This window comes from Cucurbita pepo, chromosome LG11, assembly GCF_002806865.2.
Source record: "Cucurbita pepo subsp. pepo cultivar mu-cu-16 chromosome LG11, ASM280686v2, whole genome shotgun sequence".
In the NCBI taxonomy this organism is placed as follows: Eukaryota; Viridiplantae; Streptophyta; class Magnoliopsida; order Cucurbitales; family Cucurbitaceae; genus Cucurbita; species Cucurbita pepo.
In genome coordinates this window covers 3378850-3397162 of record NC_036648.1, presented here as the reverse complement: position 1 = coordinate 3397162, position 18313 = coordinate 3378850, and the positions used below count along the sequence as shown (strand labels likewise).

The window sequence follows — 18313 nt, the reverse complement described above, 5'->3', positions numbered from 1 at the left end:
CCCAAAAAAAAAAAAAAAAAACAGCGTAATTATATTCCATATTTTTTTATATTATATGTAAAGTAGATATATTTAGGATATATAAATTAATTCCAGCAGTTAAAATAGCAAAGAAAGAAAAGAAAAGAAAAGAAAATAAATAAATAGAAACGTGTATGAAAATGCATGAAGAAGTAGTTACCAGAACGGTTGGTAGTTAGAAGACCAAAGTTGAGAAGCATGTTCTGCGGAGGATCCCATAATAGTAAATCCTTCATGCCACATATACTTAGAGAAAAATGGCGTTATTCGGGGCAAGCCGTAGCCGGAGGCGTCGCCGGGAGCTCGAAGCGCCTTCAGCTTTCGTGTCATTGGAAGATCGAATAGTCGTCCCGCCTCGACTTCAGCTCTCGCCACCAGGCTCGTCGGCACGCCATGGTTGGTCAATTGGAACACTCCCCATGTCTTACAAGCATTACCAATGAGCATCGCTGCATTAGGGTCAGACATATCGATTAAGGGAATCGAAACATCTCCATTAGTATGAAGTTCAAGGGTATCGTACGAGGAATGAGGCCATTCGTGAGAGTCGGGGACGGTTCGTAATGAATCGAAGTCTAAAGGGACGATATGGTGAAGGTGAATAAGAGGGTGGTCTCTATATGCTTGAGAGAGAGTAGTCATTATGTTGATGGATTGGGAAAGCAAAGAAATGGGTTTGTTTGTATTAGAGTTTTGGAGCATTTGGGGGATTTTAAAACAAATTTAGAGGCAGAAAGAGGTGAAGATTAGGTTAAAAATGGTGGCAATTTTGGACGAAGTGGTGTTTGTTTTTTGGAAAATTGATATGAGGTTCAAGAAAGGGACAAAACAAGTTGTGGCAATCTCAATGCAAATCACTCACAAAATTACTATTTATTTTCTTTTATTAAATTCATTATTATAATTATTATACTCGACCATCAGCTCACGTCCATTGGGGAGGAGAACAAAACATTCTTTATAAAGGTGTGAAAACCTTGAGGGGAAGCTCGGGAGAGAAAGCCTAAAGTGGACAATATCTACTAGCAGTGGGCTTTGACTGTTACAGGTCAAAAGTTTGAAAAAAAAAAAACGTAAGCTTTTGAATCTAACAGGGCATCTAACAACTATTTATTAAAACATTTGATTAACTCTAATTATATCGTTAATTTTTTTTTAAAAAAAAACTAATAAATAGATTAAATGATAAATTCAACCTTAAAATTTTCAAATTTGTGTCTATTTAGTTTAACCGTAATCTTCAATTTTGGTCTACGAGATCCAAACAGGTCAATGATGAATCAACAACAAAGTTGAAATGTTAAATTCAACAACCAAATAGACAGAATCTTAAAATTCAAAATCCGAACAAACAATAAAGTAAATAAGAACATTCAATATAAGTGACAACAAGTAATAGACCGGCATATCGAGATGTCGAGTGGAGCTGAGCTAAAAAGGGTCGGGTCGTGATCCAAATACAAAGGGGTGTTGAAGCAAAATAATCTTGTTGGTGGGCATTCAAAGATAAATTTTTGTCTCTTAGCATTTGGTAATGAGTCCAAAAACAGTTGCACAAAAAATAAGACTTTTTTTTCTCTCTATTTTTATATTTATTTTAATTTTGGTTTTGTCTTCTTAGGACCAATCAAATAGGAGAATCATGTGTCCATTAACTAAAAGTCAATGAATCTCATTATTACCANTTTTTCTTTACTTTTATGAATATTTTTAGGCCACAAATACTCCCAAACATATCTCTATTTTATCATCTTATATTTTTCCTTAAAAGTCCTTAACTAATATACTTTTCTTTTTTTTTCCTTTTTGAAATATTTGTGTGACAAAACAATTTTTTTAATATATGGTTTATAATCATTGTGTAAACCCCACTAGTAGTATTTTATGTAATGATGTAAATTATATTAAAAAAAAATGTTATTCCCACTCGGGAAAAAACTTTGTCGGGTAGTGAATAATAGAGGTTGGTAAGTCATTGCAGGTTTAGAGCGGTCAACGTGATCATGACTCAATTAGTTTAATTGTCACGAAACCATTAATATTTAGAATAATTTTTATTTTTGTGAATTTGTAATTTTATTGTGATTATTAATTGTAATCGTGATTGATATATATATATATATTTATTTAATTATTTTCAATTAGTTTTAAATAATAATATTTAGAAAAGATCCTTTCAGCTGGGCTCGAAGGCCCATTCGACAGTTGGGCTAGGCTGACCGGGACAAACGTGAAAGCTAACTGCAAACTGGGCCGAAGCCCATAGCTAAAACGGCCCAGTCACTTTCAGCCCATGGGGTAGGATCTTGTACGAGCAATTCCAGGCTATTAGTCTTTCATTATTATTATTCTTTTAAACAAAATATACTTTTGGTTCCAAAAGGTAAATGATCAAATTGAAGTCGAAGGTTTAAATCATCGTATCTCGATCATCCCGGTATAATCACATACTCGAGGTTTAAACAAATCTAGGTTTAGGAAGCTTGAACTTGTCTATAGCTTATATTTGACTCGAGGGTTCATTCATGAAAGTCGGTCCCTTTTTCTTTTAATACAACAAGTGGGTATGAAGATTTGAATCTCCAACTCTGAGGGAAGGAGTACGTGTCTATATTCACTTTGGCTAGTCCTCGTGTTAGATAAATATGTAATAAGAAAGAGTCGATCCTAACCTACGAAATTGTTAGATTCTAGACAATTCCCAACCGAATCTTCAAATGATGGAATGCCCGATTGCCCATCTAACATGTTATTATGTAATTTCAAAAAGTTTCCATTTTCCTCCTCACCGACTACGTAAAGCAAAGGGTAGTTCAATCGTATCAGTTGTCAAGGATTCAATCGACTCTCTTGCTATTTCTCGGGTGCTATTTCTCGGGTGCTATTTCTCGGGTTTAGTAGTAAGGGGACTAATTTTTCCATTGCTCATCAAGCTTAAACCATTCCTTTAATCTAGAATTCAATCCATAATCTCAGATCTTCCACATTCCCATGAACAAGAAAATTGCACCCCCACCAGCAAAAGGTAAGAACATAGGATAAAAATCGAAGCTAGATAGTACCGAAACACGGGCGAGCACGGCGAGAGTTTGTTCGAGTTGGCGAACAAATATTACAGATCTCTCTTCTTCTCTATGCTCGAATCGGTGGCTTGAGCTTGGTCTCTACCACCTTTACCAGCATTGCTGCCATGAGGAGCTCCTGTTTTTGTTGTCAAAAGAACAAAAACATGTCATACAATGATTCGATTCCCGAGATACGTCGGTTTCTAGCCCGTGCATAGATATAGATACGAGCACCAACCTGCTGATGTTGTTGAGATTCTCTCAACAGAGCCAACTAGAGGCATGGAACTCCCAGCAACACACAGCTTTCCATGTGCTTCTTTGGCGACGATATCGAGTTCTCCACTTGGCATTTGGTTTTCGTTGATTGGCCTAGCTGTTGACTTTGTTGCATAGTTAGTCGACCACGATCCGCCGTTCGATCCAGCTAAGGCCATTATAACATCTGCCTGAAATGCATTGAAGAAAACATAGTTCAATCAGGCAATTGACCGAGTGAATATCGAACTCTCGCAACAAACATAGATTCTAGATATCTGTTCATTTGTCACGAACGAGCCACGTTGTTCTTTTCTCGTCTGTGATAACGCTCTAACCTTTTGAGAATATGGGATCTATGGAGTTTGGAAAGCATTGCCATTTTCGGCTTAATCCGTTCACAGATGACAACGGATCATACCGTTGAAAGCGTTTATGATATTGCTTAAGCTACGAAAATCAAAATCTTGAAAAGTGCAGCTCAACCATACATCAAGCATCACAAGTTCTCAAACGAGCAGAGATTCAAAACGGATTAACATAAAAGAACGTTGCAAGTGAACCCAAAACCGTGCGAGCCGTGTGACAGATTATGGGTGCCGAGGTAACTCACACATTAAAACTTACGAGCAGGTCGAGGGAAAGCGATCTTAAGAATGGTCGATCAGATACCATCAAATTGGCATTCAAATGTGTTATGAAGTTGCTAGGCTTCTATTTGTGTGAAATGAGTGGCAGTTGGATCGTAAAAGAACGAAAAAACGTGCGCCCAAAACCAGTAATTTAGAACACAAACCTTGTTTGGATGAACGTCGTCGAAGACATGAGCTTGACCACCGTAAAATATCGTCATCTGCCGATTAACCGATGTAAGACCACGTCGACTGCCATAACAAGCCAACGAGATGAGTAGCACAAAGAATAACATTTTCCTAAAGAGCTATCTGATTTAGCTATCAACACAGGCATTACCTTGAAGGAATACAGGATTCGGGATCTACGATATTAGTCCCGGACTTCTTGAGCAGGATCGACGAGTTTCGTTCAGAGGTTCCACCACCAGGATTACTCGAACTCAAGATTCCAGGACCTTTGATTCCAGTACGAGATCCCTCATCGGCAGCTGATTGAGATATATTCGGAGGAATAACGTTGGCTTCTCTATATCGATTTGTAGGTAACTGAGGGGAAAAGGGCACAAACGTCCCACGAGGAGAGCACTGCACGGTCGGAGCAGGACCGATGTTCATAAGCGTGGATCTCTCCCACTTGGTAACATCAGCATCAAGTCTACTGCCACTTCCAACATGAGATTGCAAGATAAGCGATGCAGCGTTCGGCCTCATTGGATGCTGCATCACTTCATCGTCATTTGATCTTCGATTTCGATCCCTGCCTGCTCCATTTCGTAACGTCTGAGTTAAACACACAACAATATCACTAAATATGGAGTGCAGCAAGCAGCAATTCAGCTACTGCAAAAATGGAATATGAATTGAAACCTTCATTAGATGCAAGCTATTATGATGCGACTCGGAAGGCATATGTGGAACACCATCTCGATACGACGACATAAAACCAGAATCTGATATGCTTCTCTTACTCCCTATAATCCTACTATGGATCTCCGTAGTCGAGATATCGCCCCTCGGACCGTAAAACGGAACGCCTTCAAGATGACTACCTACCTGCCGATCTACTCATACCAATGAGAAAGGGGATCAAAATTTGCATTCATACACCAATCTCCAAGTCAGTGATCATACAAACTCAACACAGATTTTGAATTGATAGAACAAGTTCAGCTCAAGCTCAATCTAAACTATAACCGTCCAAGCCCACTGCTAGCAGATATTGTCTTTTTTTGTCTTTCCCTCAAGGTTTTTAAAACGCGTCTGCTAAGGAAAGGTTTCCACACCCTTATAAAGGTTGTTTCGTTCTCCTCCCAATTGATGTGGGATCTCACAATCCACCCCCGTCAGGGCTCAGCATCCTTGTTGGCTCTCGTTCCTTTCTCCAATCGATGTGGGACTCTCACCAAATCCACCCGCTTTGGGGCTCAGCGTCCTTGTTAGCACACTGTCTTATGTCTACCCCCTTTGGGGAAGAGCCTCCTCACTAGCACATCGCCCGGTGTCTAGCTCTAATACCATTTGTAACAGCCCAAGCCTACCGCTAGCAAATATTGTCCTCTTCGGACTTCCCCTCAAGGTTTTTAAAACGCATCTGCTAGGGAGAGGTTTCCACACCCTTATAAATATAAGTGTGTTTCGTTCTCCTCCCCAACCGACGTGGGATCTCACATAAACACTCGATCTCAATGCCTTATTTGGTTTGAGTTTACAATAAATTTCTCACTCAAAGTCGAACATTATGAACATGTAAGCGAAAATGCATAAACAAAGAACACAAAAACGCTCAAAACTAGTGAAAGAACACATTAAAAGCAGACCAGAAATCGCACAAATCATTCCCCAAATCAATAAACAATAAACAAAACCAAACTCAAAATGGGGTAATAACGATAGCCACACACACTGCCTCACCATATGATGAACAAACCACTAATCATTCCCAAAAGAAATCTCAAAAGACCCAATACTTTCAACCATTTTTTAAGAAAAAGTAAGCAAAAAACAACACCCAAAAGTTAAAAAATGAAGAACAAGAAGCAGGGAGTAAAGTAACAAATGATCACATAAGAGAAAGACCAGAAGCAAGATCTGAGGTAGTAGAGATGAGGCCACGGCCGCCGCTTGAAGAGGAGCCACGGGAAGCAGAGGCAGCCGGACAGTGTTCAGACGGCCGCAAATCCGGCGGCGCCGCCTTCCGAGGAGAGAAACCCAGATGAGAATCAGGGTTTTTCATGCCTAAAAAATCATGGAAGATGGGATTGGGAGGTAATTGTGGATGTGGGTGAGTGGAATTTTTAGAAACATTGGTCAGCATAGTGTGGTGAGCCATTTATGAGTAGTAGAGCCACTCCATTAAAACCGCCCCCATCAAAGAACAGGGGAGAGGAGGAGAGAACAGTGGGGAGCTCGATTTTTGAGGGCGGAGAAGAAAAGGAAAAGGGGAATTAAAAAAAAGAGGGATATAAAAGAAATTATAGGAGAGAGAGAGAAGGGGGTGCTTGTAGAGAGAGAAAGAGGGTAATAAAAAGCAAAAGTTGACATGTGTTCTCTGCAAATTTAATGGACCTTTCTTCTTTCCCCCTTTCTTCAGCTGCCCCTCTGTTTCTCTTTCTCCCTCCATTTCCAAACCTTTGATTTTCATTTTTATATTTCTTTTTAGGGTTCTTGGGTCCGGGAATATCAACTGCTATTTTTTTTATTTTTTTTATTTTTTTTATTTTTTTATTTTTTTTAATAATAAATGAATGGTTATATATACAAAATAAAAAAAATTTAAAAGAGAAAGTATAAAGTCTCACGTCCTCCAATGATCATCGGCTTATAATAAAGGAATACTCTCTCCATTGGTATAAAGCCTTTTGGGATAGCTCAAAGTAAAGTCATGGGAGCGTATGCTCATAGTGGACAATATCATTCCATTGTGGAGAGTCGTGTTCATCTAACATGGTATCAGTGTCATGCCCTAAACTTAACCATGTCAATAGAATCCTCAAACGTTGAATAATGGACTCCAAAAGAAAAAGGAGTTGAGGCTCCTGTAAGGCATAGTCGACTTAAGACTCCAAAAGAATAATAGACTCCAAAAGAAAAAAGAGTCGAGGCTCCTCGAAGTCATAGTCAAAGATGACTAAGACTCCAAAAGAAAAAGAAGTCGAGCCTCAATTAAGTAGAGGCGTACGTACTTTGTTCAAGGGAGGTGTAGGATGAAAGTTGCACATCGGCTAAAAATAGTTTCTGTCAATTAACAATCTTGTAGATTAAATTAAATATATATATATATATATATATAGATATTACCGACGTCCTATCATATGAAGAATAAATATAAGACGTTGGTAAAATATGTCTACAATTTTTCTTTCCTTTCATAGTACCCAAATTTTTTGTTCGGTTTTCTTTTCTTTTAACATAAGAAGGCAGTTCAGACTTAGGATCACTTCGAAATGAACATTATAAGGCTAGATCTAAAAGCTATCTAACGTGTTGTGGAACCTTCGACCTTGAAAAGGTCCTTTAGCGGTCATGTGAAGCTTAGTTTGTTTTAGCAATCACATGATGATTCGACCTTTGCGGTCAACATAGAAGCTAGGCCAAGTGTTAACAAAGCTCTGGTGATGATTCAAGTGCACGATGAGTGTAGTAGCTCCCTAAAACATGCTCTTTGTACAATCAATCGAAGAACTAATTAGTAACGAACCGTGACTATATCTGAATGAGAGTGATCCAGAAGATAAGATTATTAAAAAAATTCAGCATGCATGTGAGTAAGAACAAAATAAACTCGAATAAATCATGTTTGGTTTAAAATTACATAAACGCCCTTAATAATTTAATAATTATTTGGCACTCCCCCATTGGGTTGAATAAAAGAAGCAACATATGATGATGAATTAATAATAAATAAATAAAGAGGTGGATTCCATTGGGGTAAGCATTTTGAATGTCACGCCCATTATATAATATATGATAATGAATTAATTAAAAACTATATGATACGAGATTAGGAAATAAAAAAGAAAGTGGATTGAAACGGAGCGTGACAAATGCTCCAAATCTTGACCTTATATTAAAAAAAGAAATAAAGAAAAAAAGATGCAAAGTGAAAAAGCACTTTAATTCCATCACATTTATTAAACTAAGGTTGGTGCCTTTCTTTGCATCTAAAATTGGACTTATTTGCTTCCATCATCAATCAAATTATTATTTATTTTATTCTATAAGGAAAATGATTGGTACATTTTTTACTTTATTTTATTTTAGTTTTTTAATATGCTTTAAATATGGATTCTTTTTAATTCATAATTTATGTCCTTTTAAAAAGGTTATTTTGGTCTTTTTGTACATTAAAAATTCATTACTAAAAATTTATGACTATTTTTTTAAAAGAAATTAATAAATGATGCATCTTGCTAAAATTTGGATATAAAAAAGAAAAGGTGAAAGTGACTAGAGTCAAGTCACCAAAGGTTCTGTTGGAGAGAGATTTTCAGCATTCTTGTAACGATTCAGATTCATCCGCTAATAAATATTGTCATCTTTGGAGCTTTCTCTTTAGAGCTTTCCCTTACGGGCTTTAAAACGCGTCTGCTAGGGGAAGGTTTCCACACCCTTATAGACTCTTATAGACGGTGTTTTGTTCTCCTCGTCTGCTAGGGGAAGGTTTCNGTTTCCACACCCTTATAGACTCTTATAGACGGTGTTTTGTTCTTCTCGTCTGCTAGGGGAAGGTTTCCACACCCTTATAGACCCTTATAGAGGGTGTTTTGTTCTCCTCGTCTGCTAGAAGAAGGTTTTCACACCCTTATAGACCCTTATAGAGGGTGTTTTGTTCTCCTCGTCTGCTAGGAGAAGGTTTTCACACCCTTATAAACCCTTATAGATGGTCTTTTGTTCTCCTCCTCATCTAATGTGGGACATCACAATCCACCCTCCTTTAGGGCCCAGCATCCTCGCTGGCACACTGTCTCGTGTCTACCCCCTTTGGGGAAGAGCCTCCTCACTGGCACATAGTTCGATGTCTAGCTCTGATACCATTTGTAACGACCCAGATCCACCGCTAGAAGATATTGTCATCTTTGGACTTTCCCTTTCGAGCTTCCCCTCAAGGCTTTAACATGTGTCTCCTAGGGGAAGGTTTCCACACCCTTATAAAGGGTGTTTTGTTCTCCTCCCCAACCAACGTGGGACATCACAATCCACTCCCCTTCAGGGCCCAGCGTTCTCATTGGCACTCGCTCCTTTCTCCAATCGAGGTGAGATCTCATAATTCACCCCTTTTCGAGGCCTAGTATCCTTGTTGAACACTCGTTCCCCTCTCCAATTAACGTGGGTCGTGAGATCTCACAATCCACCACATTCAAGGTATAGCGTTCTCACTAACACACTAGCTCTAATATTATTGAAGAGGGAAGAAAAGCCAAAAGAACAATATCCGTTAACGATGAGTTTGAGCTGCTACAAAAAATTGTCATTTCATATTTTATTCGATAAAATTTTATAATAAAATTAATCTTGTTAATTTTTTAAAATAAAATTTTAATTTCTTTAGATTTTTTTCTTTTTTAAAATTTGGCTATAGCAATATATAAAATTAATGATGAATGAAGAGTGATAATTGCATTTAATTATGTGTGTAATTTAAGGGTCAACTAATCATCTATTGTTGAGACTTAGGTAATTAATTCAAAATCTTATACTAATTTGCATTTATGTCACCATCATTTCCCGAATAAATTTGTTTATTTTTTAGGAAAAATTTAATTTTTATTGTTAGCTTTTTAAAGCTTCATTAATTTTTATTTCTAATAAAAGATCATAAAATTATTATTAGCCCATTGCTTAGTTTAATGAAATGAATTATAAATGTAACCAACATTTTTTTTTGGATAAAAAATTAATTAATTAATTAATTAATTTATATTATAATAAATTTTCTTGCATGAAAATGTTATGGCTAGAAAATTTAAATGTACTTCACTACTCAATTTAAGGTATGGCTATAGGTTTTCCATTTTAAAAAATTATATATATAAATTTCTTTTAGCAAAGTCAAATTTTAAATTATGACTTATATTCAAATGTGTTTTTTTTTTTTTTTAAATAAATATAATTTTAAAAAATAAAAAACTAAAAGACAAAATAAGACATTAAATTTTCAGTTTAAGAAAATTGTATTTGTTTTCTGTGATATCGAGTAAATGAGAGACACATAAATGATCCGAGACTACATCGGAATAAGAGTAATTGTGAGGATAGAATGACCGAGAAATGCTTAAAGGAAAGGAAAGTTACAGCATATACTAAGGATGTGCACCTTCTCTTTCAGTGGCTCAATCATAGAAATTTCATTGTCAAGCATGATTTATCTGGAACAATTCTATGTTTGAAAGGACTCGTGTTGGTTTATAGAGATAGTCTTCACTTGTTCATCAGATATCCAATCCAGATTCTAAATATTTAAATTTATTGCTAATTACAACAAAGAGGTTTTAAAATCTATTGTTTTTTTTTTCTTTTTATAGTTTCTAAATTTTAATATGTATTTTAAAAATGTTGTTAAAAAATATGTAATAAAATAAGATTTAAAGAAATTAAGAGGCAAATTAGGGTTAAACNCATCAAAAAGTTTCTCCAAAATGTCACTCAAAATACAATGTGACATACAAACTCAATCAAATTCTCATATCCTCAGCCTCCTAGACATTCCCTTTATATAGGATAATTCATGGAGAATATTAATGTTATATATATATATATATATATATATATATGATTAATAATTTTGTTAAAAACTTCCTAACATTTAAAAAAAAAAAATTAAAAAGTTAAAAAAAAATAGACGAAACCATTAACATTATATCTAAAAAATATTTATAAACTTTAAAAAATAACATTAATATCTTTAACTCGAAAAAAAATTCAATTTTTTTTTACCGTGAGTTCTTAGAATTGAAAAGAGAAATTATCTATAAGATATAAATATACAGCTCTGTTGATATATTAGATGTAAAAAGAATGCAAATGCTATTTTTTAAACACAGTATTAAAAATAGTATTTTTTTAAAAAGAAATTTAAAAAATGGAAGGGTATTAAAGGAAACTTAATAAAGTATGTACTCGGAACGTTTAAAGATATTTTTGAAATAAATTATTATGTAAAATTTTTAAAGTATAAAAGTATTTTGAGAGAAAGTACAAATATAGTAATATTGTTACAGAATATTTTTCTATTTTTTAAATTATTAACTTTAAAGTATAAAAGTTCTTCGGTTTTTTAACCAATTTCCTATCAAAATTATTTTTTTTCTTTTTTTAGTATTACAAAATATTTTCAATTTTAAACAACAATTTACTAGATTTGAATTAAAATTTAGAATCTAAATTAGTCACGGCATCCAAATCTTGGTCGTTTTTCATGAAATCAATTAAGACGTACAAGTTGGTAGATATGTGAGGTCTATATAATGAGTGATACTTGAACGAACTGATATCACATCGGATTCTAAACTCTAGTATGAATCCAGGACATGAAACACGACTATCCAATTAATACAAATGATATTCATATGTATGTTTGGGTTTTAGGTGACCAATTCAAAGAACACTCTCGTCTCCTTCTCGCTCCTTCGACATGTTCCTCCCGCGCTAGCTCCGATGCATATGGCCACCGTCTCATTCCATTTATATGCACTCAAAGCTATGGTCAACTGGCTGATCGGAGAAGGTGTAGGAATGGAGCTTCCTTGATGCTGTAAGCTTGGTTGCGGTTTAACTCCGTTCTCATTGGCATATGCTTGTAGACTAATTGGCGGTGAGTTATAGATAATGCAAATGAAATCGCTCTCATAGCAGACCCAATCAGACCCAATCACTGCTCAAGGATGTTACTGGTGGCTGGTAGAAGTGTACATGGTTCGGATTGGGTTTGGGTTGATTGGATTGGTAACCTAACCGAATTCGAAACTTTTCCCAACCCAACCTTCTATTTTCGAGTCGGGTCGGTTGTCAATTTTTTTAACTTTTATTTATCTACCATTTATAATTATTTCGATACAATCTTAAATAAAATATAGTAAAAATTCACGAACAAACAAAATCAATCTATTATTTTTCAAAAAAAACAAAAAACAAAAAACAAAAAACAAAAAACAAAAAACAAAAAACAAAAATTGTAATACATTAATATTATTAACATTGTCATAAAACTAAAAACAACTCAACATTTCTTGAAAAATAATTAGAATAGCAAAAATATAAATGATTAATTTAAAAGTATGGTATATTAATAAAAATAAAATATATAAAAAAATATTTTAATTGAAATATGCTTATTTATATCAGAAAGTTTAAACTATCCTAAAAATAAATAAAAAAATATATAAATGGTGATATAATAGATCTAAGTACTATTCTAACAAACCCGTTAATATGGAACTATTGTTAATATATTTTATATATTTTTATTTGTGTCGGGTCAACTCAAATGTTTTGCCCATGAACCCGAAACCGAACTGATTTAGTTAGGATTCAGAACAATGAACCCAACCCTACCTGAAGTGCTAATCCAACCCAACCTAACTCTTAGAGTTCGAGTTGGATTCGTCCGAATTATCAGGTTGAATGTAGACCCCTAGTTGTTACTTCTAAAATTGAAGTTCAATTCTTTTAAAACAATGTCAACGGCATGTCTCACTTACATTTCTCAAGTGTTTTACATTCATGAAATCACTGTTTCTTCAAGCCTCTGGCCGAAAGAATGGGAACGAATTGTGATTGGTTCAAACTCGTCCATAATGGTTATGCATCCTAAGACCTTATTCATACAGCGAAGAACCCGATGGAAGTGGGCAGTCAGCTGACTGCTTCTTGGTCACGCCCCTCGCAACTAGATACAAGATCTATAGGAACATGGGTATATGATATAGAATGTCATCCAGGTCGAAGCGCAAAATTGGCTCGAGCGGCAAGAACTTCTGCTAAAATAATGAAGGAACCTACACCACCTACACTCTCTCTTAGACTTGTGCGGCTACCTTCGAGTGTCGAAAAACTCATTGATTCCCATGAGCTACTAAAGGAAGTAGACCTTTAGTGTCACCTCGAGGGAAGCCCACCAAAGTGGAATTTTGGGCCGGGACAGAATCGAAGCGAAGAAATTTTGAGTTCGTGCTTGCCATAAACAGAGTTGACTCTTGAGGAGTACGACTTAGCAGTAGCTGCATCAGTGGTGTTCTTAGCCAGATGGGTTCTGAATCACCCAAATCACTCATGGGTCCGTTTTCCTTTATCCCTTCACTGTTCTCTTTTGTCTCTTTGGGGTCCAATGGGACAATAATTCAATTACTCTATGGACATAACGAAGCAAGGTTTTACTTTTTTTTTCTTCAAATTTTCATGCATTTCTTCAACTTTCATAACTCCGCTCTAGAGCACGCTATCAATTACAGTCCCTCCGTGCTAAAAACTCGAGAAGATCTAAGATTGAACTCCACAGGTCACCATTTAAATGCCGTGTTACACAAGTTTCGACTACAGAAGATTAGAAACACATTTTGATCAAAAACATGTTTTTAATCATTCAGATTTGGTACGATATACTTGAGAGACATATCCGGAAGTGGTTTATGATCAAGTCAAAAGTGGCCATAACCCTTTTCAAATGTAGTTGAAAGGGACCTTACTTCAATGTTATGGGTCTATATATATTACAAATCCTTTTCAATAGTGACAGTTGGAAAGTGCGACGAATTTAACCTCCACAAAATCAGTTCTCTCAACTTCCCCAAACAAGATAGAAACTTGAATTCTAGGGGCATTTGAGACATTTCACAACTAGCCACGCTTCGAAACCGAGACCTCGTCTTCTCAGAATGAGTGGTCACAAGGAAGGGGAGAAAAAGATAAGAGGGTAAATTAAATAATTGTGTGTGTGTGTGTGTTTTTGGCTTATTTTGTTACGACCACTAGATTCTGTCTGTGAAGGGCGTGGGGTTAGACATTGTTGAAGAGAGGGCAAGTGGGTAATTTAAAACAGGAAAAAACAGAGCATCCAAGTGTTTGGTTAACATCATAGGATGGACAACCAAACATCGTATGATTATTAAAACACAATGTTGTCGTCTTTTATGACCACAAACTGAAGCATCAATGTCACTCAGTTGCATGAATGCCTACCTACTTATGGATTGACTTTCCTCTTTTTTTTAGCCTTTTACTTTTGCCGTGAATTCCACTTAATCATCAATACCCCCCTAGAATTTTTCTAATGTTATGAGGTTCAAATTAACTATTGAATAAGTTGTTATAACTATTTGGAGAGCGAATTTAGTCGAAGATTTGAATTCGATTAATAAACAACATTTGTATGGATGTCCCATCTTCTTCTCCATCGACATTGTCACATTGACGGTAAAGACTCGCAACAACAAGGGCAATTTTTGACAACTATGAGAACCCTCAGAGTGACGCACATACAGTAACCCACGCCAAATAAACTCACAAACGAGTGTCGAATAGCGTCTGGTTCCTCCTCCATGATCTTTCTCATATCTCAACACTACAAATGCAAGCTCCAACAAGACCCACTAGGAAATCAAAGGGTTTGGAAGACATCTAGACATTGAAAGGTCCTCCCCTCCAAGAACAATTTTCAAAAGAAACATGTTTTTTACCCCANTTTTTTTTTTTTTTTTTTTTTTTTTTTTTTTTTTTTTTTTTTTTTTTTTTTTTTTGCAATAAATTAAGTGACAGTTTATATGAACATTTATCAGAGGAGAAATAACAGTTGAGAAGGGCCAGCCATAAGTGAAATGCAGTGCAAGGAACTTGCGAAGAAGCTAAGATATCCGACATCATATAACGACAGGGAAATTACAGGACCCTTAATAAGATTACAAGCAACCATGTCCCCTCTTCCCTCTGATATTTCCACCCTCATTGCAGAGATACCCACATGGAAGAAACAGGCACAAAGAAAGAAAAAAACATGGGGTGGGGGGACTGGTTTGAGAGTGAGATTGAGATTGAATGAGTTTTCATGTTTTGTTATCAATGGAGGCAGACTCAGCAGGCTATTGAGGATGTTAAAGGAGTTACCAGCACGGCAGTTCTCCCAGCCATCGGTTGGACATTGGCTGCTGCGTCCTCGAGTCGCTCCCATATCTGCTTTCGTTTCGTTGCTGTAACGGTTAATTTTGCTTCTTCCTCCTTGAAGTGTGCATGGCAGGATATGAATAGCTCATCATCCATCTCCATGAATATCTTTCTAACGTTAAGGGTCAGGTTCACCACTGCTGGATTCCAATGGCTCTGCGCGTTCCTCTCTAAGGTGGGAAGTATGATGGGCAATATCACGTGTCGGTTGTGTCCAATCAAGTTCACGATGTGGTCGTTGTTCCATAAGAAAAGGGCCCTTTCAGCTACCTGAAAATGACAGTTTCAGCAACAATGGTGTTCAAAGAACGCGAAAGATGATCTGATCCGACTGAATGAACCATAACGAAACTAAACCAATCCGAATTGTTTATGTCGAGCAAAAAGATTAAGTGATGAAACATAATGAACCATTCATACAACTATACAAACATCAAATATATGCAATGATATGTGACTCTGGCAATGAAATAGATCCATCCATGATGAGAAACGATGGAGAATACCTGAAAGTGGGCACTGTTAATACAGCATCCTATGCGCCAGAACAAAGGAACCATGACTTTCTGGAATTCCAACATGTTAACTGCTTCCAAAATCTCCTCTAACTCACCCAGAAACATCACCTCTTTCTGACTATTCGTAAGCGGCCAATACTTCAACAGTCCTTTAACCACGACGCTCGCTAGCTTCGGTTCCTTCTCCACGAACTGCATAATGCAGTATGAAAGTTGTTGAAAGTAGGCGCCTACAGATTTTGGCTTATGCAGAGGAATCAAAACCCTCCACAAGAAGATTTTGTGTTCCTCTTTAAGAGGTAAAGCAAACCCGCTGATTATACTCCCAAAGATCTCCAGCAACTCAGCAATGCCGTTATGTTGTTCGGTCTCGGTTACGAATCGATAAAATATATTGTTGATCGACTTTCGTATGAAAGGCCGATGAACCATGAACTTCCCGTAGATTCTATGGAGAATTGTTTTTAAACATTCCCTTTCTCTGGGATCCTCTGAATCAAACAACTCCAACAGTTTCAAGATAAACGAATGATCCATATACTTCTTTGCAACCTTAGCATCAACACCTGAAGAATGTATGAACTTAAGCAGCAAATCATAAACTAGCTGCAAATGAGGCCAAGCAGGATCAAATGTGGGCTCATCATCATCATTTTCACCACCACCACCGCCGCCGCCGCCACCAATCATGTTAGACCGATAATTCGGTGGGAAAACTCTAAACAGATTAGCAGAACACATTTTACACAATGCATGAATCGCAGGTTCGTTGAATTTCACAGTTCCAGCTCCAACAAAATCCACTAATTCAACCAACGTTTGCCTTTTAACACCCTTTTCAATGGAGTTCTTACTGGGGTCGGTAAAATCAAAGGTAACACAGCAAAGACTCAGTTTACTCACAAAGAGGTTCATCTTCTCAGACGAGGGCACGTCATTGAAAGGCACCAGCGGCTCGATTCCGGCCACGAGGCTCGCAGGGAAGACTGCAGAAGAAGTTTTCTTGGTAGCATTGGACCGGCCAGAGGCAGAAGCGCCACTGCTTGATTTCGGAGTCCCATGGGCGGAGGATGTAGAGCTACTTCTCGGACTTGAACGATTCGACGATGACCGAGGCGTTTTTGGTGAATCCGACGAGTCAGATGACTTTCGAGGAAGCTTGCTGAAGATCTGCTTGAGCATTGTGAAGAATCGAATCAAAGGGAAAGATCAAACCCAGAAAGAAAACTTCAATCACTACAGGCCCAAAATAGTAACCAAAACGAACCCTATGTCTCGGCCATGAATTTGAACGAATCAAAAAGCAAGAACCAAATTCAAGATGGAAAATACAGAGATTCCAGAGGACATCGACAGAATGTCAGATCCACAAAAATCCTGTCCATCGAAAAACGCAATTCGAAGAAAACGAAACGGATCAAGTTCAACAAACATTAAGAAAGTCAAGAATCGCAGAAGAGAGAAAAGAAAGCCATAAAAACAGAGGAAAGAAGCAGAGAAAGATTTAGGGTTTGATGAACAGAAAAGCAAAACGAAACCGCAACATTCAAAATCAAAATAATCACTAGAGAGAGGAAAAGAAGGAGGATTGATGAAGAGAGAGATCTTGGATAATGGCGGAGATTGAGAAAGCGAAAAGAAGAGGAAATTAAGCGTTCATCCCGTTGCAAAACGATGTATAATGCTTGATGTTCATGAAAAGCATGGAGCAATGAAGATCAACAGAGCACTATTTGTCTCTCTCTCTCTCTCTCTGGTTTCGATTTGTTTCTCCTTTTTGTTTTTTCTTGGTAGATGGGAATGGGAGAACCCTCATTGCCATTTTCCAAGAGAAAATGCAAGAGCTTTACAACACACCAATTTTCCATTTAATCTCCTCTTCTCTCTCCTCTCTTTCTCTCTCTATTCTTTATTTCATTCTTTTCTTTTCTTTTCTTTTTCAAAATCACCATTTTCATCCATAAATTTTTAACCTTTTTTTTTTTTTTTAAGAAAAACTATTTTTATGCCATCTAACTCATCTATTAAAAAAAAAAATATATATATTTTTGGTCGTTGTGTTATGATATGTTTCGAAACACGTATCTAGTTCATTATTGATTTATTGAACGTTTTTGTAAGATTACACGATTAATTTTATAAAATATTGAATATGTATGATATTTATTAGATATAAAGTTGAAATTTGATGAGACATTTTAAATTTTTAGGGACTTTATAGATACTATGATGTGTTAAAATTTTAAATTTTATTTGGTGTTATTTTATTTTGGTCTATAAACTTTTAAAATATTGTTTTGGGCCCTTAAATAATAAAATATTAACTTTTTGGTCTTGGTTTTTATTTTTATTTTTTTTAACAATTTCGTGTACTAAATCGTTATCTTAAATATGATTTTGATACTAGAAAAATATATTTTAAAAATAAAATGATTAAAATAGACATTGGAGACTAAAAATGAATATTTAAAAAATTTATGGACTAAAAAGAGTTTTTAAAAAATGGAGGAGAGGTTAATAAATTAATTTAAAATTTTAAAGACCCTAAAAACCGTACATAGTAAAAAAAATATAATTAAAATAAAAAATAAATAAAATTTTTAAATAAGTAGCAAGGAAGATTTAAATTTTTATTTATTTATTTATTTTAATTATATTCATTGGT

At 36.0% G+C, this 18313-nt stretch overlaps 3 protein-coding genes across 4 annotated transcripts in view; all 3 read right to left on the bottom strand.

Annotated features, from left to right (window-relative positions):
- Window positions 1-732, bottom strand: part of LOC111805912 (gibberellin 3-beta-dioxygenase 1-like) — a 1873-nt gene extending 1141 nt beyond the window's left edge. Inside the window, exon 1 of the mRNA XM_023691202.1 lies at window positions 182-732. Coding sequence (XP_023546970.1) covers window positions 182-723 — 542 coding nt within the window. The 5' untranslated portion in view covers window positions 724-732. The remainder of the gene's footprint in view (window positions 1-181) is intronic.
- Window positions 733-2914: 2182 nt separating this feature from the next.
- On the bottom strand, window positions 2915-6601 carry LOC111805943 (protein TIFY 8). 2 transcript variants are annotated; one of them, XM_023691246.1, is made up of 6 exons: window positions 6056-6599; window positions 4847-5040; window positions 4317-4759; window positions 4141-4228; window positions 3325-3535; window positions 2915-3222 (listed from the first exon to the last, which is right to left on the bottom strand). In XM_023691246.1, the coding sequence occupies exons 1-6, from the start codon at window positions 6306-6308 to the stop codon at window positions 3134-3136; spliced, it is 1278 nt and encodes a 425-aa protein (XP_023547014.1). In that variant the 5' UTR covers window positions 6309-6599; the 3' UTR covers window positions 2915-3133. The 2 variants fall into 2 exon arrangements, with proteins under 2 accessions (XP_023547014.1, XP_023547015.1); XM_023691247.1 differs by lacking the exon at window positions 4847-5040 and having other exon boundaries at window positions 4317-4740; window positions 6056-6601.
- Window positions 6602-14779: 8178 nt separating this feature from the next.
- LOC111805155 (serine/threonine protein phosphatase 2A 57 kDa regulatory subunit B' kappa isoform-like) lies at window positions 14780-17536 on the bottom strand. The gene is made up of 2 exons (XM_023690073.1): window positions 15637-17536; window positions 14780-15400 (listed from the first exon to the last, which is right to left on the bottom strand). Exons 1-2 carry the CDS (start codon window positions 16828-16830, stop codon window positions 15041-15043), a joined length of 1554 nt encoding a protein of 517 aa, XP_023545841.1. The 5' UTR covers window positions 16831-17536; the 3' UTR covers window positions 14780-15040.
- Between the last annotated feature and the right edge of the window lie 777 nt (window positions 17537-18313).